This window comes from Aethalodelphis obliquidens, unplaced genomic scaffold (assembly GCF_003676395.1).
Source record: "Aethalodelphis obliquidens isolate GAN/ISIS:26980383/991018 unplaced genomic scaffold, ASM367639v1 scaffold8, whole genome shotgun sequence".
Classification (NCBI taxonomy): Eukaryota; Metazoa; Chordata; class Mammalia; order Artiodactyla; family Delphinidae; genus Aethalodelphis; species Aethalodelphis obliquidens.
The window spans coordinates 12,915,842-12,943,546 of NW_020837952.1; the positions used below are offsets into that span (position 1 = coordinate 12,915,842).

The window sequence follows — 27,705 nt, forward strand, 5'->3', positions numbered from 1 at the left end:
AGATTCTAAAATAAGCAGAGTGGGTGGGTTGGTTAGACATTTATCTGCCTCCTCTGCTAAACTAGTTCTTTAAGTACCGTTCAAACTTAACGTCTAAGCACAGGTTTCTCACCAATCCGAAGAGAAAGACAAGAACAGGAGAGGTGCTGAGTTTAAAGAAAGAGTGGTCCATCTTTTATTTAAACATTCAAACTCAAGTAAGTTTGCAAAGCCTTTTTTTTTTTTTTTTTTTTTTTACATGCGTGATGTCACTCCATTCTTACACATCCTTTGAAAAAGCCCACATTTCCTTATCCCCATTTTACAGATAAGGAAGTCAAGCTCAGAGGCTGACTTGCCAAAGAAAATTGCAAGTTTGCTGTTAGATCAAAGGGTGAACTTACTTTGACGATCACCTGACTGACTACTGGGAGTAAGGTTGAAAATACCAACTATTTTCTTTCTTGAAAGTAAATTTTCTCCAGTATGTCCAAACATACAAAGCAATTATATAAAGGGTATTGGCTCCTCAGTTAAGAATTCAGCTTTATTGTCACACACTCCCTAAAATGACATAGTCAGACACCAGGTTGGACCCAAAGGACAAAGTCGTAAAATTTACCCGGTGTCCAAACAGCATCCTGAAATGAACACTCCTTGATGGCCTTGTTGGCAAACAAATAAGTGTTCACTACACTCCTGGTTATCCATGAACATCGATCAAGTTGTGGTTTAGAAATATATTTCAAAGCAAGCAGTCTGCAGAAAATATGAGGATGTACTCTTCCAATTAGCAAAGCACAGACTTTATACATCATTTCATTACTGATTTTTTTTTTTTTTTTTTTTGTGGTACGTGGGCCTCTATTGTGGCCTCTATACTATGGCCTCTATACTATTGTGGCCTCTCCCGTTGCGGAGGACAGGCTCCAGACGCGCAGGCTCAGCGGCCATGGCTCACAGGCCCAGCCGCTCCGCGGCATGTGGGATCTTCCCGGACCGGGGCACGAACCCGTGTCCCCTGCATCATCAGGCAGACTCTCAACCACTGAGCCACCAGGGAAGCCCCATTACTGATTTTAAAGGACAAATCTCAGAGTAAAATGACTTTGTGTCTTGGCTTGAACCAAAATATGTTTAAAAATAAATATACAATTCAAATATGTTCTAGGCGAGGGCTAATTATTTAAATATCGTATATATGTTTTATTTACACTCGCCTCCACGTTCCACTGAAGCATATTTCTTTTAGGTACAGGAGACCATATCATTAAGGCTAATGGTGGTTTTACCTAGGGAAAAATACATGAACACCAAGGAATATTTTTCAGCTTCTCAGCAAAACACAAAAGGGAGGAAAAATGACTTGACTTTTTAGTTCCAATTGTTTTCAATTTTTTATGTAAGTTCAATGTTGTAAAATTGGTCCAGATTTTCATCGAACCTGAGTGAATAAAATGCAGAGGTAAATACTACTTTCTATTTAAAGCAAACTGGCTTTTTACAAATCATAATACTTTAAAAAAAAAAAAAAAAGGAAAAAAAGAAAAGGAAAACACATGTTCTCCCCAGAAAATAGGCCAGTGGGCTCTTCCACCAGGGAGTCCAGGCTGAGGTGGGCAGGCCTCCTACATGGGCTCAAAGGGGCTCTCCGGTCTCTGCCAATGCTGCCAGCTTGCCTGCTATGGCCGCCCAGTAAAAACAGTGGCTCCGTGCAATCATGAAAAACAGGACTGCTCTGATCATTACACTGCACACAAGCTTTGAAGGAACTATCAGATAGTTACAACTCAATTAGTCTTTGTGGCTTATTTTTATTCTGAATCAATAACCTAGAAGTGAAGGTCTCCACAGCCCATTATGGCTTTACTGACCTATCTCCTTCCCCATGAACACCTACTGAAGGAAAGTGTTAAGGAAGCATGTGTTAAGATGTATCACTGCTTCTAAAAATAACGTGGAGGAGACAGGCATGAAACCCAAGTTCAGATGTGCTTAATTGCGGGGTTGATGACTCAAGTACGAAGAGGTCTTTTGAATGCACAATTGATTTTTAACAAGTAAAAGGTATCAAGACCTCCATTTTGATTTTATAAAAGTAGGCTAAGTTGCATAAAAGTGGCTGAAAAACCAAGACGGCCTGATTTTTCAGCCTAAAAATAAACAGGGAATAGAGCCAAACATGAACATACATTTCAGCAGAAAGGTGATAGAGAGCCAAGCAGATTATACTTTGAAGAAGGAAGAAACCCCACTTAATGGATTATGCTAACTTTAAAACAGAGTGAAAAATTGAAACTTTATAAGGGGAAAAGCAAACGCAGCTAGGTGTGTAGATCACCTCAAAAGGAACCACTGCTATTAAAGTTGCCATGAGCATCTTCGGAATTGTTAAAAAAACAAATGCTAGGCTACCACTCTGATTCACCTACAATTTCACAAACTGATAGAAATTTCCCACCAAGACCCTAATTTTGGCATCAAAAATATTAATTTGTTGATCACAAAACTTAAAGTTTCATGTTAATTTGCTAATTTACGAGCTAGAAAACAGTCCTTGATTCTAAAAAAGCCGTTTAATATCGTATCCCAATTACTCATCCAGAAAGAGGGAGAAAGGAGAGGGCATTTGAAATTGCACTGAAACACAACGTTTAGAATAATATAAAACATCGGGAAAGAAAAATCAAAGGCCAATAAATATTAATCTACATGAAATACAGGAATAAAAGGAGAAAACGCCGAAAGTACCTTGCTGTACCACGGAGACCGGCAGCCACGTCCACCTCGCTTACTCTTTGGATATGTGACTGAGCTGGCCTTAACTGCTTATAAAGGGTGCAACACAATTAGGGAGAATGTGTCTTTAATTTAGATCTGAAAGAAGCACAGGTGGATGGAAACTCTAATCACAGACCACTGTAGATCGTTAGAGCAATTAAGAACACAATTCCAGTCTTGAAAGCCTTTCACACAAATCACCTGCTAACCTTTGGATCCAGGTTTCAGACTAGCAAAAACCTTGGGGTTCTTAAGGGCAAGTGAGATCTCACTAAGGAAGGAAATAAAGTGGGAGTCTCTTTCAGATTTCTTTGACTCGAAAATGACAACAATGGTAAAGTGGGGTTCTGGGCGGGTAAGGAAGTAGGTGCTCTGAACTTTGTCATCATAGAAGTGGACCACTTTCTCCAAGCTGTTCAGGTCGGACGTGCGGTCTGTCATGATCATGATGACATTGGGCCAGTGCAGGACAGGCCTGTCACTGGGCAGAGATACCACGGCTGGATACTGATCCACGCCCTTTGGGGCCTCTCTGTAGGAATGGGGGTGGTGGTAGCCATGACCCTGAAAGCTCTCGGAACCCTGGTTGTCAAAGATTAAGGACACGTTGGCAGCGTCGTATTTCCTGATGAAGCTGGAAATCTTTCCAAAGAGGTCTGGGTTGGCTTTTGCAGTCAGCGTTTTCATTTCTGAAGCAGTCGTTTGTCGGCTCAGTGCCTCGTGAAAGTAGAAGCTAAATTTGGCAAGCAGCATGTTTTTGAGTTTCAGCAGCCAAAGGAAAAGGTGTGGGGGCTGAATGGCCTTCTGGGACTGCCCTCCAAACAGATGTTTCTTGGTCTCCCGTTGCTTTTCAAAGATCTGGCCCCAAGTCTGCAGCTTGGTGTGAGCGCTGTGTAAGTTAACCAGAGACGGGAGGAACTTCCACTCGGAGACCTGAGCCTGGGCCTTCAGGAGATGACTCAGTACGTCGACCTCCAGCTGGAAACTGCTTTCCAGAGGACTGAGGATGGGGTGGTGAAATCTAAAGGGGGAAGGGGAATTAACAGAAATGAGTGGAAATGTGACCCCACAGTGACACTTTCTATCCTCAAAAAAACACAGTGTGGTCAGACTAATACTATGTTTGGGGGCGGGGGAAGGAAAGATGGAAAGATTCCATGTTGATTTATTTAAAAGGTCATTCTGATATAACTTCGCCATCTCAGAATTATGTCAGCACCATAGTCTCCTGTGGAAACAGCCTGACATTAAAAAAAAAAAAAATGAGAATAGCCACTACCTTCTGTTCAAATACAGAGAAACTGAATTAGCTGTAAGTCTTTCTTACAGCTTACAAAAAACCCCAAGGTGTTTTCTTTTGTTTTGTTTGTTTGTTTTTGGCCACGCCTCACGGCTCATGGAATCTTAGTTCCCTGACCAGTGTTCAAACCCGGGCCCACGGCAGTGAAAGCACCAAGTCTTAGCCACTGGACCACCAGAGAATTCCCACTATAGGTCTTTCTTAACTTATTTTATTTATTCTGGGAATTGTATGACAAAACAAGGCAAACTATTTTCAGGGTGTGGTCCTAAAGAGGCAAATAAAAGGTCACTAAAACATCTCTTAATTGTGTACATAACACATATCAACTTATTTAATGTTCACAGTAACTCCAAAAGGTATTACGAAACCTATTTTGCAGATGAGAGTAGAGACTATAAACCAACTGAAACAGTATACAATCCATAAATGTTTATTAAAGGAATAGGGCTTCCCTGGTGGCACAGTAGTTAAGAATCCACCTGCCAATGCAGGGGACACAGGTTCGAGCCCTGGTCCGGGAAGATCCCACATGCCGCGGAGCAACTAAGCCCGTGCACCACAACTACTGAGCCTGCGCTCTAGAGCCCAAGAGCCAGAACTACTGAGCCTGCGTGCCACAACTACTGAAGCCCACGCGCTTACAGCCCGTGCTCCACAACAAGAGAAGCCACCGCAGTGAGAAGCCCACGCCCCACAACAAAGAGTAGCCCCGGCTCGCCCCAACTAAAGAAAGCCCGCACACAGCAACAAAACAGCCAAAAAATAAAGGAATAGAACATTTATCAGAAAGCCCTTACTTCTAGTTCTCAAATTCCCTTCATATTTAATCACAGTTAAAAACAAAATCGTGGGGCTTCCCTGGTGGCACAGTGGTTGAGAGTCCGCCTGCCGATGCAGGGGACACGGGTTCGTGCCCCGGTCCGGGAAGATCCCACATGCCGCGGAACAGCTGGGCCCGTGAGCCATGGCCGCTGAGCCTGCGCATCCGGAGCCTGTGCTCCGCAACGGGAGAGGCCACAACAGTGAGCGGCCCGCGTACCGCAAAAAAAAAAAAAAAAAAAACGTGGCTAAATTTAAAAAATCTTATACTTCAACCACTTTCCATTTATCTCAGGATAAAATCTAAAATCCTTAAAAAGGCTTACGAGGCCTCGAAAAACCTGGTCCCTCCTCAGCTTGAGCCACATTCTCATTCTTCTCACTTTCTCCATACATTAAATAACTAGAAATGCAATGGTATACCAGAGAAGGTTAGGGTAATAGCATGATTTCATTTCTATTTGTTCTAGACAAAATTTTTAAAAAAAATTTTGACCATGATCTACAGTAAGAAATACTTTATATTGTGATGAAGTGCATACATCGATAGATAAAAGGTTTTAAAATTTCACATTTACCCTTACTATGTACAATGTACTCTTGATATTTAACTATATATATATATATATATATATATATATTTTTTTTTTTTTTTTTTTTTTTTGCGGTACGCGGGCCTCTCACTGTTGTGGCCTCTCCCGTTGGCAGAGCACAGGCTCCGGACCCGCAGGCTCAGCGGCCATGGCTCACGGGCCCAGCTGCTCCGGGGCATGTGGGATCTTCCCGGACCAGGGCACGAACCCGTGTCCCCTGCATCGGCAGGCAGACTCTCAACCACTGTGCCACCAGGGAAGCCCAATATATATATTTTAATTAGATTACTACTCACTAACTTAATTTTATGACTCATGGACTGCTACCTGCTGTTTGTAAAACATTTTTTACTTCACTTGTCTAGTAAATTGAGGGGGAAGGGGACAGGCTGTGGGAAGGTCCTCTCTCCCCGGCAGAGGGGATAACGGGCACGTGCAAAGACCCTGAGGCCAGTGACAGCCTGAGCCTTTTCCATCAACACTTCTACTTCAGGTCTCCTCTTCAGAGTCACTTCCTTCAAAATGTCTTCTTTGTCCTCCCCCAGACTAGGTCAGGCCCTCTAATTATATCCTCTAGTTTCTTAATACCTGTCTTCCCTTTGTAGCTTAATCGTATAACTTATCACACAAACTGGGACACAGGGTCACCCTTGCTTTGAGCCCCTTCTGAGGGGAAGTAAAAGCTGCGTTCTTCCTTCACTCCATCTCTCAAACACGCAGCACGTAGTAGAAACTCGGTAAATGTGGTAACTATGTTAAGATTTGAATCCTAGTTTCTGCCTCATTGACTCTGTTGTTTATGACCTAAATGAAGTTCTGTAACAATGAGATGGAATGGTTATCGCTTCTCAGCCTTTTGGCTAATATCAAGTGTGGCAAAGGACTGGATGAGGAGAGTCCTTTCTGTATGGACCACTTAGAACTTTCTTGCTCATCTTTTTCTTCTGAGAAATGCCCAGGGAGTTTCAGTGTCTGCCTGGCCTGATGCACCTCCTTCTCAAGGAGCCTACATGAAGCCCTTACACTCTTCCTCAAGTTCCAAAGCATCTGCAGAGGTTTCAGGAATTATCTTAGCAAGTGATCCCATTTTGAAGGTGTGGGCAAGATCTAGCATTTCCCAAGCATATCATATGCCCCAGGCACCATGGGAGATGATTTACAGGCCTGAGCCCATGTAATTTAATTGCTTCACTGTCAATGAGACAGAAGATTCTTACACATCTGTTTTGGCCCTGGTTGAAGAGGAAAATCCTGGTTATCAATTAAACAATTAGGAAAAAAAAATCATCACAAGTATATCTAGAGTTTTAAAAAATCTATTTAAACAAATGGGATTATGATTAAGAGAGCCCAAACTAGGTTGGATATTATACGATAGAAACTGATTATCATGTGATAAATAGGATGTAGCTAGTCACATAACAATAACACATTTTTTTTTCTATTACTGGTATTTTACAATCAACATCCTTCAAGATATGGAAGCTAAAACATGGGTGGGAGGTATAGTCTAATAATACACTCAAAGAATCAGAAAGACAAACCAGATCTCAAATCCTCTAGCTCATGTACTCAATTAATTAACTAATTTGGACTCTTCAAACATTACATGCTTTGAAGTAAACGTTAAGAAAGCCTAACATGGGACTTCCCTGGTGGCACAGTGGTTGGGGGTCCGCCTGCCAATGCGGGGGACATGGGTTCAAGCCCTGGTTTGGGAGGATCCCACATGCCGCGGAGCGGCTGAGCCCGTGCGCCACAGCTAATGAGCCTGCGCCCTGGAGCCCGGGAGCCACAACTACTGAGGCCGGTGCACCTGGAGCCCCTGCTCGGCGGTGGGGGGAGGCGCCACGATGGGAGGCCCGCGCACCGCAGCGAGGAGTGGCGCCCCACTCGTCACAGCTGGAGAGGGCCCGCGCAGTGGCAAGGACCCAGCATAGCCAAAAATAAATAAATTTGTAAAAAAAGAAAAAGAAAGCCTATCTCACACACACACACACACACACACACACACACACACACACACACACACTATAGCATGTCTCAGAATCTTTGCATTCTGAGAAATGCTCCTACCACCTTAGCCTTTAGGCAACTTGACACTTAATGAGCCTTAAGTATCACCAGATTCTACAATCATGGATATCACGAAAATCTGCCAAGGAGCTATGAACACAGTAAGACTGTTAATAAGAGGAAAATGGTTTCATTCTACCACAAATAACAATACTCAAAGTGATGTTTCTGCTTCCAGCTGGAAATCATCATTTATATCCAATGTTCTCTTGAAAGAATATGAATTCTCTTCTCTGTACAAACCTCTAGAAAGAATTCTGCACAAGCTCTTCTGTATACATATACGGAAAAGTGTTTAAATGTTCAACATTTATTAGGATGAATGTGAATGCCGAAGCTACTTTTCATCCGTAAGAAGAGCTAAAAATTCATGCTAATGTTATTCTGCCAAGACCCTGAGATTAGCATTATGTTGTATCATTTTCCCATTCCCACTCTGTGCCTCATACCTATTCACATCTCACCCCGTAGTGGGATCTGTTAAATTGTTGTAATCCAAAAACATACAGCTTGAAAGAGCCTGAATACAGAATAAATTGACAACTATTTGCAGAGAACATCTGCTCCAAAAAAAGCCAAAAAGAAAGACAGAAAAAGAGAGAGAGAGGAAGGGAGCTCCAGCACGCACTCCCTCCTTCACAAATCCCCATCAAGGAGTTCCTTCCAAAAGAAGTATGCAGGTCCCATGCATGTGAGAAGGCAGAAGACCAATTAAAAATAAAACTGTAGTACAATGTGAATATATGAATGTCACAAAACTGTACACTTAAGCAACAAAACGTTATGCAGCCATTAAAAAAAAACACAAAGTACTGATGCATGCTACAACGTGGATGAACCTTGGAAACATTATGCTAAGTGAAATCAGCCTGACACAAGAGGACTGATGTCACGTGATTCCACTTGTATGAGAGACACCGAAGAGGCAATTTCACAGGGACAGAAATTAGAATGGAGGTTACCAGAGGCTGAGGGGAGAATAGGCCGTTATTGCTGAATGGGTACAGAGTTTCTGTTTGGATGATTAAAAGAAAATTCTGGAAATGGATGGTGGTGATGGTTGCACAACATTGTGAATGTACTTAATGCCACTCAACTGCAGACTTACAATGGTTAAGGTGATAAATTTTATATTATGTTTTATTACAACAAAACAATAAAATTTTAAAAAATCAAAAAACCCCCCAAAACACACAAAAACTTACACTTAAAAATGGTTAAAGAAGTAAATGTTATGTATATTTCACCACATTTTAAAAATCCATAATCTCATTTAAAACAATCACTTTACTAGTTTTTAGATATAATTACATTGAAGATATAAAGATGAATTAGACAAAGGTTTGCCCTACAGGACCTCCCCTGGTAGAAGGAGGTATTTATAATGGCTATAAGCAGGAAGTAATACATCTCTTACGAGGGGAACAAATCAACTAACAGTTTAGAAAAAGGAGCAATTCCTTTTGGTTGAAAGATTGTGCAGGTCATAGAGGAGACAGGATTTCAATTGAGTCATAAAGCTTAAAGAACAGGTAGGATTTAGCCACGTGAAGATGAGAGCTTCAATTTCTGGCCCCAGTTCGTAACCACCCCTGATTCCACACTCTCTGCTGTGTGATTTTGCGGCCTCTCCCACCAGAGGTAGAGTGTACTTTCCCACCCCTGGACCATGGATCGGGCTATGTGACTTGCTTTGGCCAAAGGGATGTTAACAGGTCTGATGCAAGCAAAGGCTTGAAATGAGCTTGATTGGGCTTGTTCTTTGGCACTTGGGCGTCATCACCGGGTAGCTGCTTCCCCTCTAACCTTGGGCTCAGAAGGAACACACGTGTAGCTGACCAAGCCCAAAACTCACAGCAGTAAGCCAAGCCCAATGAGACCAACAGTGTTCAGCAGAGCTACCCAGTTAAGCCCAGCCTACGTCAGACAACTCCCATTTGACCTGCAAGCCCGAAAGTGCGATTTTGGGGGTAGTCTGTTATACAAAATAATTGTGGCAACAGCTAATTGACACATGATAGAACTTGACGAGGTTCAGAACACGCTACCCCAAAATATGGCATCTTGGTATATTGACTATTTTAAGCTGAATGAATTTGACAAATGACATATGCAGGTAACATTGAGAAATGACATATGCAGGAAGGACTTTCTGACCCTCTCCTGAAGCAGATCATAAAACCCTCATGTAAGAGGTTTCCCTCCCTGTATGCTGAGGAAATGAGCATCCTTATCTCCAAAGACATAAGGTCACAGAGAGAAATCTGAACGGGCCTTGCTGTTTCCCCCAGTTTAGTACATTTAGCTCATACCTTTTTTCATCCTAGCACATTTTTCCACAACTCTCACTCTTCATCACATCTAGCATAAAAACACAGGTTTAACAACTTCTTTGGGTCTTCATTTCCTTAGAAGGCTCCATGCCACATAAATACATATTAAAATACATTTGTATGCTTTTCTCTTGTTAATCTGTCTTTTGTTAAAGGGCCCTCAGCTGAGATACTTAGAAGAGTAAAGGAAAAAGATATTTTTTCCTCCCCTACAAATTGGAGGACATTCTAAGCAAACTAAGTAACAGGAACCAAGGTAGGAAATGGCAAATTTCCTTATGGGGAATACATTAGATTATGGACTGTTTTTTTTGGCTTCTGCTTAAAATCCTCAAAGTTTTCTCTTTGAAGCTACTTCCTTTTTACTAGGAGTTTTAGTGCAATTTAAGGCATTTGATGGGCCTTAGGTAATTTGAAAAGTTGGGCTGGGGCAAGATCACAGAAACCCTTGAGTCTCCACTGTTAAGATCTAGGCGAGTCAAATACCTAGAGTAGAACGCGTCCTACAGAAATCGTACTATTGCTGGTTTTGCTTACGAAATTTTCAGTGGGCAACAGTTAACCTTGTTGAACTACACACATGCAACTAACTGTTTCATTAACAGTCTTATCATCATGAATCTTTTTTTTTGAAGGAAAAAGGGCATAAAGACTAAATAAATCACTGTTCTGCCCTTGGTGAGAATTCTGTCATTTGAAGCATTCAGATCAAAAAAAATGTGCTTCCTAAAATGCAAACAGAAATTTATGTAACTCAGTTTTTAAAAAAATGCTCTTTAAATCCTAGCTATAAAATTATGATTAAAGAATAAAAATCATTTAATAGAATATTATTGCCACACCAGATGGATTTTTAAAAGCTGTCTAGAATGAATAATTGCTGACTTCTCTAAAAGAATTATGTCTTAAAAATCATGTTGTAAAGCTAGTGGTTTCCAGTGGGGAGAGGGAAGGGGGAGGGGCAATATACGGGGAGAGGATTAAGAGGTACAAACTATTATATTTAAAATAAGCTACAAGGATATATGGGACTTCCCTGGCAGTCCAGTGGTTAAGACTCTGTGCTTCTACTGCAGGGGGCACGGGTTTGATCCCTGGTCAAGGAACCAGGATCCTGCGTGCTGCGCGGCATGGCCAAAAAAAAAAAAAAGGGATATATGATACAACACAGGGAATACAGCCAATATTTCATAATAACTATAAATGGAGTATAACATTTAAAAATTGTGAATCACTATACGGTACACCTGAAACTTATATAATACTGTGTATCAACTATACTTCAATTAAAAGTTCTTGATTTAGGAGAGTATATATTAAATTGCATTTATAATTGTTTTAACCATGAAATAGAAAGATAAGCCAGAATTTTCTTTTATGTCCACTGTACAAAACAGGTAAATAAATTCAAAACAAATTCTACTGAATCAAAAAATGTTCCACTGATAATTCCTTGGAAATAAAAACCCAAGTTCTACTTCTCCTCAAAAGTATTCAAGGAATAGTAGACACCCTGACCCTGCATGAGTTAATCCATGTTTTTTCTTCTAAAGGGCACACAATGAAAACTCAAATGATTAATGTTAATTATTCAATTTGAAATGCAGCATCACAAATGGCTGTGATTCTTAACCAATTTACATTTGCTTAATAATGTAATAAGTTTGCCAAAAGAGGAAACCTTTAACACCATTCTACTCTGAGCACACCTGGCTTCCAGAGGAGAAAAACAAAATATGAATCCCCTTCATCTCTGAAAGCAAAGGGCAAATCATGTTAATTTATATCTAAAATAATTTCACTTCCCAAAGAAAATGAACATAGTATACAGAATTTCAACTTTTCAGAAATTCTAAAGAATTTATGTTGTTCAAATTAACCCAAAGCCTCTACTGTAGATAATTTTTAGGCTAGGATGTGTCTGTGATCATTAATTCCCTATTAAGTAGACAAAGGTAGCATTGGTGGAGGATGGAGACAATAGCTGAAAACACCTATTGACCATATGTGATTTACAGCCAGCTCCATCAGTATCCACTCAGCAGGATAAGGGGTACTGCTAAGTACTGCCCTAAGATCTTCAAGAATGAAACCTGGGCTTTTGCTACTGCAATGGAAGAAATTCCCAGGCCTCTGAGAAGTGGGATGTTTCAAAGAAGGTTCAAAGATCTAATAAAATAAAAACAATTATATAGTAATAACCATTCTTTACTATGACACAACATACACACAGGCACTTGCACACACATTGGTAAGGTTCAATAACCAGTATATCCTAATGTTGGCATCTTTTCCTTATTTATCCCATTTTTCTTGCAGACTTATGTATCAGTATCACAGGGAACTTTTAAAACAGACAGGTTTCTAGGCACCCAACCCCAAATCACTGAATGTTACTCTCTTGGGAAAGAAGAAGGGCTCAGGTAACGGTATTTTTCTTAAGCTCCCAAAATGGTTCAGCAAAACACTTTCACGTTAGCATTTGGGAATCACCACATAAGATCTCTTCCTCTTGAGAATCACAGCTCCAATTGTACTGTAGTTTTTGGTTTAAAAAAAAATTATTTTATTGAAAGAAAACATATACTAATCAGATTTGAGGGAGAAATAAAAGAAAATTTCCAAAGATAAAAAAAAATCTGTAAACATGTAAAATTTGTTTAAAAAAAGGAAATGTGTGTATTTATATGCATAAACTATCTCTTGAGAATGACAGAACTTGTTAACATTCATTGACTCCTAGGAAAGAAATTAAGTAGCTAAGGAACAGGGGCAGAAGGTAGACTTTTCACTACTGCATTTTTTTGTACTTCATAAATTTTGAGCCATGTTAATATATTACCTACTAAAAATAAATAAAAATTTAGAATACAGCTGACCCTTCAATGACATACATGGGTTTGAACTGCACAGGTCCACTTATATACACATGTAAAATATATTACAAAATGTATGTAATATATTTTAGGAGGTAACATATTTTAGTAGGTAGTATATTCAATACTTTGAATCTCTGGATGTGGAGTCACAGATATGGAAGAACCTATGCTTTCTACCTGCCTTTTCTTTCAAAATCCTACCCGCCCTTAAAAGTCTTCTCAGATTCCACCTCCCTCTGTGAAGTCTCTTTTAATCTCTCCACTTAGCCTACTTCCCCCAGTCCATTAATCAGATGAGTAGTAGGCTTAATTTGGGAATATAAATGAATATATCTGCCTTTCTTTTTTAAGCAAACATATCTGAACTCATATATCCAAAGGAGTGGTATCTTTCAAAGTCATCACTTTCCATTTTTTTATTTTAATTTTTTTAAACGTCTTTATTGGAGTTTAATTGCTTTACAATGTTGTGTTAGTTTCTGCTGTATAACAAACTGAATCAGCTATACATATACATATGTCCCCATATCTCTTCCCTCTTGTGTCTCCCTCCCACCCTCCCTATCCCACCCCTCTAGGTGGCCAAAAAGCACCGAGCTGATCTCCTTGTGCTATGCAGCTGCTTCCCACTAGCCATCTATTTTACATTTGGTAGTGTATACATGTAAATGTTACTCTCTCACTTTGTCCCAGCTTACCCTTCTTCCTCCCTGTGTCCTCGAGTCCATTCTCTACATCTGTGTCATTATTCCTGTCCTGCCCTAGGTTCATCAGAGCTATTTGTTTTTTTAGATTCCATACATATGTGTTAGCATACAGTATTTGTTTTTCTCTTTCTGACGTACTTCACTCTGTACGACAGACTCTAGGTCCATCCACCTCACTACAAATAACTCAATTTCGTTTCGTTTTATGGCTGAGTAATACTCCATTGTATATATGTGCCACATCTTCTTTATCCATTCATCTGTCGATGGACACTTAGGTTGCTTCCATGTCCTGGTTATTGTAAACAGTGTTACAATGAACATTGTGGTACATGACTCTTTTTGGGTTTTTTTGTTTTTAACAACTTTATTGCAGTATAATTGCTTTACAATGGTGTGTTAGTTTCTGCTGTATAACAAAGTGAATCAGCTATACATATACACACATCCCCATATCTCTTCCCTCTTGTGTCTGCCTCCCACCCTCCCTATCCCACCCCTCTAGGTGGTCACAAAGCACCGAGCTGATCTCCCTGTGCTATGCGGCTGCTTCCCACTAACTATCTATTTTACATTTGGTAGTGTATATATGTCCATGCCACTTTCTCACTTCGTCCCAGCTTACCCTTCCCCCTCCCCGTGTCCTCAAGTCCATCCTCTAGTAGGTCTGCATCTTTATTCCCATCCTGCCTAAAGGCAGGATGGGACCTTTTTTTTTTTTTTCTTTTTTTTTTAGATTCCATATACATGTGTTAGCATACAGTATTTGTTTTTCTCTTTCCCACTTACTTCACTCTGTATGACAGACTCTAGGTCCATCCACTTCACTACAAATAACTCAATTTCGTTTCTTTTTATGGCTGAGTAATATTCCATTGTATATATGTGCCACATCTTCTTTATCCATTCATCTGTCAATGGACACTTAGGTTGTTTCCATCTCTGGGCTATTGTAAATAGTGCTGCAATGAACATTTTGGTACATGACTCTTTTTGAACTATGGTTTTCTCAGGGTATATGCCCAGTAGTGGGATTGCTGGGTCATATGGGAGTTCTATTTTTTGTTTTCTAAGGAACCTCCATACTGTTCTCCATAGTGGCTGTATCAATTTACATTCCCACCAACAGTGCAAGAGGGTTCCCTTTTCTCCACACCCTCTCCAGCATTTATTGTTTGTAGATTTTTTTGATGATGGCCATTCTGACCGGTGTGAGGTGATACCTCACTGCAGTTTTGATTTGCATTTCTCTAATGATTAGCATCACTTTCCATTTAATTCATCATAAAATTACTGAGCACCTACTATGTGCAAGGCTCTAAGCCAGGCTCCAAGGACCCAAAAATAAAACTGAGTCACTCACAGTCAGTGATGTTCACAACACTACTCAAATTCTTTTGGAACTGCTTTTTGGGCCAGGCAGTGAGCAATACATTATAACGAGTCTCACTTTATAAGCAGCAATTTCCTTCAAAAAATTTTTTCCAGTTGATCAACATCTTTTTAAAAAAAATTAAACTGGCTACAAATATCTTTTTTGACTACCAAAAAAAACATGCCCTGCTCTAAAGCACAGATGCCTGCCTCCACCAAAGAAGACAAAATCAAAACTATGTGACAGGTGCTGAAAGCAATTATAAAGGAGTTCCCTACGCATGTTAAGTAATGGCTCCATCAGAGGAATCAAGTGGATAACTCACCAAGGTGATGACTTTGAAAGGGACATTTATTTGAATAGTGGTTTATTAAAAAGTCACACTATGTGATATACAATTCTTTTGTTGTTGTGTGAATTCTTTCATAAGCAGAAAAACCAGTTACAATACAACTTTTAAGGATTACTTCATTTTCGACCTTTTGCTACTGCTCAGAGAAGCATCCATCCAGTATGGTGTTAACTAAGCCCAAAGAAGATGTCTAATGCATACCTGTTGATTAATTAACGTGTATAAAATGTAACACAACTATTTCTCCTTCACAGTTATTCCATCACAGATTTTCGCAGGGGTGTGGGGAAGACGGAGACTCTGTGTGGGATTGTGAGGCTGCCACACTCCTCCCTCCCTCCTCCCCTACACTGACCTGGAGCTGTATTTCTTGAGGATGGTGTCTAAAAGGCCAACGAGCTCTTCGGCATTGATGAACTTCTGTGTGCTGAGGGTGTACATCTTCTCATAGAAGTCTGCGATCTCCATCCGAGCCTGAACAAAGAAGCAGAGCTGCTCGGACAGGTGGGAAAGGAGCTCTTCCACATGAGGTGCAGTCCCCCCTAGGGCACCACGGCCAGTCACCACCTTCTTTAGCTCATTATGCAGGGAAGTGTAGATGGTGCGGATGGAGTCCTTCCTGCTGAAGAACGACTGGCCCCCTGGTAGACAAATGACATAAGCACATGACAGGTAAGGTACAGAAACTGCAAGTACAAAACACCTCTCAGCATCCAAAAGGAAAGAATCTAAACTGCTGAGCTCAATGAGTTTTCATCTACCATGTTCTCTGACTTCTATGATTTGGATTTAAATATCTTGTGATTCATAATTTCACTGTAGAGTAAATTAACGCTGGTACAACTCAGTGTAGTGGTGGACCTGTGTATAATTTCCTTACCCAGGAGATTGGTTCAAGATGGTGGACTAGAAGGATATGCTCTCACTCCCTCTTGTGAGAGCACCAGAATCACATTTAACTGCTGAACAATCGACAGGAAGACACTGGAACTCACCAAAAAAGATACCCCACATCCAAAGACAAAGGAGAAGCCACAGTGAGATGGTAGCAGGAGCGCAATCACAATAAAATCAAACCCCATAACCGCTGGGTGGGTGACTCACAAACTGGAGAACACATACCACAGAAGTCCACCCACTGGAGTGAAGGTTCTGAGCCCCACGTCAGGCTTCCCAACCTGGGGATCTGGCAACGGGAGGAGGAATTCCTAGAGAATCAGACTTTGATAGCTGGTGGGATTTGATTGCAGGACTTCGACAGGACTGAGGAAACAGAGCCTCCACTCTTGGAGGGCACACACAAAGTAGTGTGCACATCGGGACCCAGGGGAAGGAGCAGTGACCCCGTAGGAGACTTAACCACACCTACCTGTTAGTGTTGGAGGGTCTCCTGCAGACGTGGGGGTGGCTGTGTCTCACCGTGAGGACAAGGACACTGGCAGCAGAAGTTCTGGGAAGTACTCCTTGGGGTGAGCACTCCCAAAGTCCGCCATTAGCCCCACCAAAGAGCCCGGATAGGCTCCAGTGTTGGGTCGCCTCAGGCCAAACAACCAACAGGGAGGGAACCCAGCCCCACCCATCAGCAGACAAGCGGATTAAAGTTTTACTGAGTTCTACCCACCAGAGCAACAGCCAGCTCTACCCACCACCAGTCCTTCTCAGATAGCCTCATCCACCAGAGGGCAGACAGCAGAAGAACTACTACAAGAACTACAATCCTGCAGCCTGTGGAACAAAAACCACATTCACAGAAAGACAGACAAGATGAAAAAGCAGAGGGCCATGTACCAGATGAAAGAACAAGATAAAACCCTAGAAAAACAACTAAATGAAGTACAGATAGGCAACCTTCCAGAAAAAAGAATTCAGAATAATGATAGTGAAGATGATCCAGGACCTTGGAAAAGAATGGAGGCAAAGATCGAGAAGATGCAAGAAATGTTTAACAAAGACCTAGAGGAATTAAAGAACAAACAAACAGAGATGAACAACGCAACAACTGAAATGAAAAATACACTAGAAGGAATCAATAGCAGAACAACTGAGGCAGAAGAACAGATAAGTGACCTGGAAGACAGAATGGTGGAATTCACTGCTATGGAACAGACTAAAGACAAAAGAATGAAAAGAAATGAAGACAGCCTAAGAGACCTCTGGGACAACGTTAAGTGTAACAACATTTGCATCATAGGGGTCCCAGAAGGAGGAGAGAGAAAGAAACAACCCGAGAAAATATTTGAAGAGATTATAGTCGAAAACTTCCCTAACATGGGAAAGGAAATAGCCACCCAAGTCTGGGAAGGGCAGGGAGTCCCATACAGGATAAACCCAAGGAGAAACACACCAAGACACAGAGTAATCAAATTGGCAAAAATTAAAGACAAAGAAAAATTACTGAAAGCAGCAAGGGGAAAACGACAAATAACATACAAGGGAACTCCCATAAGGTTAACAGCTGATTTCTCAGCAGAAACTCTACAAGCCAGAAGGGAGTGGCATGATATACTTAAAGTGATGAAAGGGAAGAACCTACAACCAAGATTACTCTACCCGGCAAGGATCTCATTCAGATTCGATGGAGAAATCAAAAGCTTTACAGACAAGCAAAAGCTAAGAGAATTCAGTACCACCAAACCAGCTCTACAACAAATGCTAAAAGAACTTCTCTAAGTAGGAAACACAAGAGAAGAAAAGGAGCTACAAAAACAAACCCAAAACAATTAAGAAAATGGTCATAGGAACATATATATCGACAATTACCTTAAACATGAATGGATTAACCATTTGGTTGGAGCCTGTCCAACCAACAGACACAGGCTCGCTGAATGGATACAAAAACAAGACCCATATATATGCTGTCTACAAGAGACCCACTTCACACCTAGGGACACATACAGACTGAAAGTGAGGGGATGGAAAAAAAATATTCCATGCAAATGGAAATCAAAAGAAAGCTGGAGTAGCAATACTCATATCAGATAAAATAGACTTTAAAATAAAGAATATTACAAGAGACAAGGAAGGACACTACATAATGATCAAGGGATCAATGCAACAAGAAGATATAACAGTTATAAATATATATGCATCCAACATAGGAGCACCTCAATACATAAGGCAACTGCTAACAGCTATAAAAGAGGAAATGGACAGTAACACAATAATAGTGGGGGACTTTAACACCTCACTTACACCAACGGACAGATCATCCAAACAGAAAATTAATAAGGGAAACACAAGCTGTAAATGACACAACAGACCAAATAGACTTAATTGATATTTAAAGGACATTCCATCCAAATATAGCAGACTACACTTTCTTCTCAAGTGCACACGGAACATGCTCCAGGATAGATCACATCTTGGGTCACAAATCAAGCCTCAGTAAATTTAAGAAAATTGAAATCATATCAAGCATCTTTTCTGACCCCAACGCTATGAGATTAGAAATCAATTACAGGGAAAAAAACGTAAAAAACGCAAACACATGGAAGCTAAATGATATGTTACTGAATAACAAAGAGATCACTGAAGAAATCAAAGACGAAATGAAAAAATACCTAGAGACAAATGACAATGAAAACATGACAATCCAAAACCTATGGGATGCAGCAAAAGCAGTTCTAAGAGGCAAGTTTATAGCAATACAATCCTACCTCAAGAAACAATAAACATCTGAAATAAACAATCTAACCTTACACCTAAAGGAACTGGACAAAGAAGAACAAACAAAACCCAAAGTTAGTAGAAGGAAAGAAATCATAAAGATCAGAGCAGGAATAAATGAAATAGAAACAAAGAAAACAATATCAAAGATCAATAAAACTAAAAGCTGGTTCTTTAAGAAAATAAATAAAATTGATAAACCATTAGCCAGACTCATCAAGAAAAAGAGGGAGAGGACTCAAATCAATAAAATTAGAAATGAAAATGGAGAAGTTACAACAGACACTGCAGAAATACAAAGCATCCTAAGAGATTTCTACAAGAAACTCTATGCCAATAAAATGGACAACGTGGAAGAAATGGACAAATTCTTAGAAAGGTATAACCTTCCAAGACTGAACCAGGAAGAAATAGAAAATATGAACAGACCAATCACAAGTAATGAAATTGAAACTGTGATTAAAAATGAAATTGAAACTGTGATTAAAAATCTTCCAACAAACAAAAGTCCAGGACCAGATGGCTTCACAGGTGAATTCTATCAAACATTTAGAGAAGAGCTAACACCAATCCTTCTCAAACTCTTCCAAAACATTGCAGAGGAAGCAACACTCCCAAACTCATTCTATGAGGCCACCATCACCCTGATACCAAAACTAGACAAAGATACTACAAAAAAAGAAAATTACAGACCAATATCACTGATGAATATAGACGTAAAAATCCTCAACAAAATACTAGCAAACAGAATCCAACAACACATTAAAAGGATCGTACACCATGATCAAGTGGGATTTATCCCAAGGATGCAAGGATTCTTCAATATACGCAAATCAATCAATGTGATACACCATATTAACAAACTGAAGAATAAAAACCATATGATCATCTGAATAGATGCAGAAAAAGCTTTTGACAAAATTCAACACCGATTTATGATAAAAACTCTCCAGAAAGTGGGCATAGAGGGAACCTACCTCAACATAATAAAGGCCATATACGACAAACCCACAGTAAACATCATTCTCAATGGTGAAAAACTGAAAGCATTTCCTCTAAGATCAGGAAGAAGACAAGGATGCCCACTCTTGCCACTATTATTCAACATAGTTTTGGAAGTCCTGGCCATGGCATTCAGAGAAGAAAAGAAATAAAAGGAATACAAATCGGAAAAGAAGAAGTAAAACTGTCACTGTTTGCAGATGACATGATACTATATAGAGAGAATTCTAAAGATGCCACCAGAAAGCTACTCGAGCTAATCAATGAATTTTGTAAAGTTGCAGGATACAAAATTAATGCACAGAAATCTCTTGCATTCCTATATACTAATGATGAAAAATCTGAAAGAGAAATTAAGGAAACACTCCCATTTACCACTGCAACAAAAAGAATAAAATACCTAGGAATAAACCTACCTAGGGAGACAAAAGACCTATATGCAGAAAACTATAAGACACTGATAAAAGAAATTAAAGATTATACAAACAGATGGAGAGATATACCATGTTCTTGGATTGGAAGAATCAATATTGTGAAAATGACTATACTACCCAAAGCAATCTACAGATCAATGCAATCCTTATCAACTTACCAATGGCATTTTTTACAGCACTACAAGAAAAATGCTTAAAATTTGTATGGAGACACAAAAGACCCCAAATAGCTAAAGCGGTCTTGAGGGAAAAAAAACGGAGCTGGAGGAATCAGACTCCCTAACTTCAGACTATACTACAAAGCTACAGTAATCAAGCCAATATGGTACTGGCACAAAAACAGAAATATAGATCAATGGAACAAGATAGAAAGCACAGAGATAAATCCATGCACCTATGGTCAACTAATCTATGACAAAGGAGGCAAGGATATACAATGGAGAAATGACAGTCTCTTCAATAAGTGGTGCTGGGAAAACTGGACAGCTACATGTAAAAGAATGAAATTAGAACACTCCCTAACACCATACACAAAAATAAACTCAGGGCTTCCCTGGTGGCGCAGTGGTTGAGGGAATGCCTGCCGATGCAGGGGACACGGGTTCATGCCCCGGTCTGGGAGGATCCCACATGCCGCGAAGCGGCTGGGCCCATGAGCTATGGCCGCTGAGCCTGCGCGTCCGGAACCTGTGCTCCACAGTGGGGGAGGCCACGGCAGTGAGAGGCCCGCATACTGCAAAATAAATAAATAAATAAAAAATAAACTCAAAATGGATCTGAGAACTAAATGTAAGACCGGACACTATAAAACTCTTAGAGGAAAACATAGGAAGAACACTCTTTGACATAAATCACAGCAAGATCTGCTTTGATCCACCTCCTAGAGTAATAGAAATAAAAACAAAAATAACAAATGGGACCTAATGAAACTTAAAAGCTTTTGCAAAGCAAACTACAAACAAGATGAAAAGACAACCCTCAGAATGGGAGAAAATATTTGCAAATGAATCAATGGACAAAGGATTAATCTCCAAAATATATAAACAGCTCATGCAGCTCAATATGAAAAAAACAAACAACCCAATCCAAAAATGGGCAGAAGACTTAAATAGACATTTCTACGAGGAAGACATACAGATGGGCAAGAAGCACATGAAAAGCTGCTCAACGTCACTAATTATTAGAGAAATGCAAATCAAAACTACTGTGAGGTATCACCTCACACCAGTTAGAATGGGCATCATCAGAAAATCTACAAACAACAAATGCTGGAGAGGGTGTGGAGAAAAGGGAACCCTCTTGCACTGCTGGTGGGAATGTAAACTGATACAGCCACTATGGAGAAGAGTATGGAGGTTCCTTAAAAAACTGAAAATAGAATTACCATATGACCCAGCAATCCCACTACTGGGCATATACCCAGAGAAAACCATAATTCAAAAACATACATGCACCCCAATGTTCATTGCAGCACTACTTACAATAGCCAGGACATGGAAGCAACCTAAATGCCCATCGACAGACGAATGGATAAAGAAGATGTGGTACATATATACGATGGAATATTACTCAGCCATAAAAAGGAACAAAATTGGGTCATTTGTAGAGATGTGGATGGATCTAGAGACTGTCATACAGAGTGAAGTAAGTCAGAAAGAGAAAAACAAATACCGTATATTAATGCACATATGTGGAACCTAGAAAAATGGTACAGATGAACCAGTTTGCAGGGCAGAAATTGAGTCACAGATGTAGAGAACAAACGTATGGACACCAAGGGAGGAAAGTGGCGGGGGGTGGTGTGATGAATTGGGAGATTGGGATTGACATATATACACAATATGTATAAAATGGATAACTAATAAGAACCTGCTATATAAAAAAACAAATAAAATTCAAAAAAAAATTTCCTTATTCATGCACCAATATTCCCCCAGCCCACTTCAATGAGGATTCAGATCTAATTCAGAGGATGATTAACCTTGCAAGTGACATCAACCTGGATCTAAAAAGTCCTCCTTCCACATAAAGATATTTAAAACAAAAGAGAACACCGAATTATGAAACACTGTTATTATTCCTGGTAAATCAGAAAATGTTATTTCTGCTTTGGAGTTGCGTTTTCCTTTCAAGCTGTATGAGAAAATGGAAAACACAGACTACTGGGATCCCAGGGGAACAAAGGGACTCTTAGTACTCTTAACAAGGTTGACAGTACAGTCTTTGTCATAATAAGCACCATATTGTGAATTATTAAGAATAGGAAGTGGGACTTCTCTGGTTGCACAGTGGTTAAGAATACGCCTGCTAACGCAGGGAACATGGGTTTGATCCCTGGTCCAGGAAGATCCCACATGCCGCGGACCAACTAAGCCTGTGTGCCACAGCTACTGAGCCTGCGCTCTAGAGCCCGCAGGCCACAACTACTGAAGCCCACGCGCCTAGAGCCCATACTCCACAACAAGAGAAGCCACTGCAATGAGAAGCCCGCACACCGCATCGAAGAATAGTCCCAGCTCGCCGCAACTAGAGAAAGCCCATGCGCAGCAATGAAGACCCAAAGCAGCCAAAAATAAAGAAAGAAAAGAAAATAGAAAAAAAAAACAAAAACAGTAGGAAGCAATTATAAATAACTGCTGCTGTAACTCATGTTGTAACTCAGGGTTTCCAAAGGAAATCAGCCAAAAAGTAAGGCCGCATACATTGTTTTCAACAACCAAAAAGGTTCAAATGGCATAGACATTATTTCTTTACTTCTGTATTAATACATGATCAACTATGCTTCTAATAATTATGGGGCCAGCTTCATAGATGTTTTCTTAAGCAATTCTGTACCCCACCAAAGGTCAGAGGTAAAACATTAGGAGAACAAAAAGAAACAGGGCAGGTTTAAAACAGTAATTCTTAGGAATATATAAAACTCTCAGAGATGAATGACATTTTAAATTTTCTGTTGATATTCATAGAATGCTTTAATGAATGAGTTACTATTCTAAACATACCAATTAGGAGTATAAATTACTTATCAAGGCATTTGTAAAATGTCCTCTTAATGAATGAAACATTTCACAATTCATTGATCAGTTTGTATTTCAAGAAATGAATCTTATATCCCTTACCACTATGGCAACCACCTTGTCCCAGTTTACCCATGATTTTCCAGGTTTTAGTACTGAAAGTCTAGCTTCTCAGGAAACCCTTAGTCCCATGTCCTGAAAACCCCCTCAACTCCGGGCAAACCTATAGGGTTGGTCACCCTACTACTACTGATTTCACAGGCAAACTGCTGATACTGAAAAAGTGTTTTCTCCAATATACTGCCCAGATTGACTAGCATTCACATCATTTCTCCTACTAATAGCAGCAAAAACCATATGAAGGTGGATTGACCCTGACACCAACATCCCATACAGGACTGTATCCAGGAAGGTTTGCCTTTCCTCTCCACCCATATTAAGTCTAGCTTTGCAGATTTTGTAAAGTGATGGTATGAAATAAATGGACCTCTGCGCCCAGGTCTAAGACAAAATCTCTTAGGTTACGAAGGTAGCAAGAGTACCAAGTAAAAGTTAAAAGCTCTGGGAGTCTGAAAGACTTGGTTCCAAATCCCAGCTTCCAAATTTACAAGCTGTGTGATGTGCACGGGACTTAACCTTAGCCACTTTGAGCCTTAGTTGTTGTTTTAACATGAAACTAAAAAGACACAATGAAATAACATTTGGTATGTAACACACCTGGAGCAAAGCACGTAATCAATACTGCTAATCCCTTCCCCTTCCGTTTATAACTGATAAAAGAAGCTCTCAATACTACAGAGTTGGGCTTCTGCAACTCTGTGGTAAATTGGGAGCTTCAAGTACTGTAAAAAGAATAGCTAGCTATTTGATAGATAGCTAGGTGACCTTAACTGTGTACTCACTTCTGCTGTTAAACAAGGTGAACTTGGTGAAAATTTTAACTCTGAGTGAAAAAGGGATACCTTCCTTCATTAGATTACCCTTACCTGGGGGTGTGGAAACACCATATAAATATAAAGAATACCTTTTAAAGCTTATCAATAAACATCCATTACTACTATGTGAAACCAAGTTACCTGACACTTTAAGGAAGGGAGAGACCACCAACGCATTTGTTTTAAACATGTCTCTCTTCTCAAAGCTCTCAGGAGCACAAGCCTACTTGGTGACTACCCTGGTTAGGAATATCCAATGGGGAGTGGCCTTCCTTCATGCTGGGAAATAAGGAATCAGAGACACCAGACTTCTTGTCTCAGCTTTTTGAATTTACAAAATATGATTATTTTGAATTGTTTCCATGGAAGTCTCGTTTTATGAATGCTCATTATTTTTCAAGATTTCAACAGTCTATCTCACATCATGAAATTTCAAGCAATGAGTATATTAAAGTTTTGCACTTCTAATTGAATATTTTATTCCACAACTTCTTGCTAATGATACTCTTTAAACATCAGTTCTCAAGTTAAGTCATTTTCTACCATGGTATCTTCCAGCCACCAGATGTTGAGGAAACTCTCCAGCAATGAAACAAAGGGGAGAAAAGTATGACCTTCTAAAGTCCTCTGCAGGTATTGAGTCAGCATACTTTAATCACTGATCTTTCCCCAAATAGATATATTCTCCCCTCAAAGTAAACAGAGGGCTCCAAGATAAGGGTTGACCCAAAGTTTTTCAGCTGAGCCAAGACAGGAACAGAAGGCTCCCTGTCAGGTCTCTTCTTTGTCTAAAGTCCCACACTTGCATCTATAATCAGGATTCACTGCCAAGGTCTCCAATAAACACCAGTCACAAAAGTGAAGTCAAAAAGACTCACTTTTTAAAACCGTGCTTTCTACATGTTTAAAAAATACACATAAACTTTTTGTTTTGCTTTTTAAAGAAAACCATATAAATGTTCTAAATAGCAAAGTAGTTGACGAACATGGGACTGTTTTAAGTAGCAACACAAAAATTTTCCCAAGTTTTTAAGAAAATGGAGAGTCAACTCAATAATCATGAAGTCATATTGTAAGCACGTTGATATCACAAACATTCCAGTATCAAAAAACGGTAAGGTAATTGCAAAGCTAAAAATTTACATCTGGAACCTACATTTACTGTACACGAGAGTAAGCTATGTGACATTAAACATGCCATTTTCAGAACATTTACACCGAAGTGACAGATCAGCTGGGAGCCTAAACAGCGCCTGAGCATGTTTCACGGTGTAAATTGCTCCGTGGATCAATTTCAAAGCACAGCCCTCAGGCTCACCCATGCAAGCTGGGGTCTGTGCAGAACTAATCGCTTTACATAATAAGAGCCACTTCAGAGAACCCAAGTCAGAGACAGTGATGGGCTTGTGCATGTTCTTAGGCACAGCCAGGCACCTAAAACCAGGCACATACAACTTAAACTAGAGTAGATTTCTTAACTGAGGTCTATACATAGGCTTTAGGAAATCCAAGTGAACCCTTTCAGATTACATGCAAAATTGTATTACATATATATTTTTCTGGGGAGCGAGACCACAGGTTATCAAATCCTCATAGGTGAACTAAAACAAAAAAAACATAAGAAACATGGCACTGGGATCAATCACCATTCTTCATGAGGTGGGGGAATCTAAAAACACTAAAACTGCAAGAAAATTACCCACCTTCAATTTTACAGCCAGAATCCTCCCCATTTTCATATATACATAATAATATGTAAATTATTTAATATATAACTGTAAATTATACTACATCTACAATTTTTATAAATCATTTGGACACAAACACAATCTGACAGTTCAAAGGTAGGTATTCTGGTAGAGGCTCTGTCACCTACCCGCACAACTGCATGCACACAATTTGCCAATCTGTAGAAAGGGGAATTATAACACTGCAAGAGCAACTGTAAATTTCTGAGAAGTGCCACTGTAAGAAAGGGAGGAAAAATTACACAAGGTGAAACTATCTGACTAGTTGTTGCCAATAAGTCAACACACTAAATAACAAGTTATTGTTTGAAAAGCTAAAGCACAGTTAAGATCTCAGAAAGCCCTGCCCCTTGAGTGTTTACTGAAAGCAAGATGTACATGGTCACCTTCAGGCAATATAAGGAAACTGGGGGGGAGAAACTCAAACTGGAATCTGCACTCAATTGTACACTTCTATTTTATACTGTTACGTGTCCTTCATTCATACCAGACCCTGTGCCTCTGATATTAAAGGGTCTAAAATACGCCAAAGTACTAAAACAACTCTAAAAGCTCTGGGATTCATAATATTGGTAATTTTAAGTAGTAATACTTCGTATGTATAGCCCTTGGCTTTCACATATATTATTTCCTTCTGATTTACTCATACTAATTGTTTCTACTAGTGAAAATCAGCTTAATCAGCTCCTGCATCTTATTTTCAGGGGCAAGATTTATCATGGGATGATAAGAGTGTTTACCATTTTCCCTGTAAGGCCCCTCTTGTTAGTGTTAGGCATATTTCTTGCCTTTCCTGTCCAGCATTCATTTTTCTCTTCATTCATTAGATATTTATTGTGGGTCTAGGAAGAGGGGGTAGGACTCCATCTGTAACTCTCTGGGGCCTTCAGAAGCCAGACAATAGTGTTCATGAATTCTAACTAGGTTGTATTGCCAAGTTTTGCTCCTCTCGCCGCAGTGTCACTGGTTAGAGAGCGTGGACATAGAGTTTAACTTCTCATTTATGGCACCAATCCATGCATGAGCAAAATGGATACTGCCATCGGTTTGAAGCACAGCCCTGCTAACAACATCCACCCGGACGGCCAATCTATCTGCCGCGGAGGCCGGTGGGCGGGGTTTGTGGAAGCCGAGGGAAGGACGGGATCGGTGGGAGGAGACCTGGGAGTGCGGAGTCGAGCCTGCGGCTAAGAGTGACAGAGACAGGGAACCCAAGCCATTGCCGATGGGGGAATATACTCCCTTTCCTTCCTCAAGGGGCACGGGGAGCGGGGCGGAGGTACCTAGTTTCTGCCCCAGGTAGGTGAGGCTGTGATAGACCTTCTCTGCCGCGGCCAGGTGGGCCAAGGCCGCCAGCAGCGACAGCCAGCTGCCCCCCGCGCTCTTGTTGGCCTCTCGTTCCTTCTCCACATTGTCCTTGGCCTTGTCGTAAGAGAAGATACCCAGGTGAGAGAAGAACGTCTCCAGCACCGCCTGTTCCACCGGGACCGGGGCTGCCAGCGGGATAGACTCCCCCATGCGAGCTGCGCTCCAGCTCCACCCACGTGGCTCGCCTCTCCCTCGCACTTCCGGGTTCTCAGGGAACGGGCGCACGAGCGTGCGTGCGCGTGACCGCCGCAAGCGGCGGGCTCGTGAGCGCGCGGCCGCCTGGACCGCGCCTGGGCCTTAGAGAGGACGCGGTTAAGGGTCAAGGCGGGAGAGGGATG

The 27,705-nt window shown here is 40.5% G+C and overlaps 1 protein-coding gene across 1 annotated transcript; it reads right to left on the minus strand.

Annotated features, from left to right (window-relative positions):
- Window positions 1–1,777: 1,777 nt before the first annotated feature.
- On the minus strand, window positions 1,778–27,705 carry KICS2 (KICSTOR subunit 2). The gene is made up of 3 exons (XM_027106911.1): window positions 27,283–27,705; window positions 15,553–15,838; window positions 1,778–3,781 (listed from the first exon to the last, which is right to left on the minus strand). The coding sequence occupies exons 1-3, from the start codon at window positions 27,515–27,517 to the stop codon at window positions 2,965–2,967; spliced, it is 1,338 nt and encodes a 445-aa protein (XP_026962712.1). The 5' UTR covers window positions 27,518–27,705; the 3' UTR covers window positions 1,778–2,964.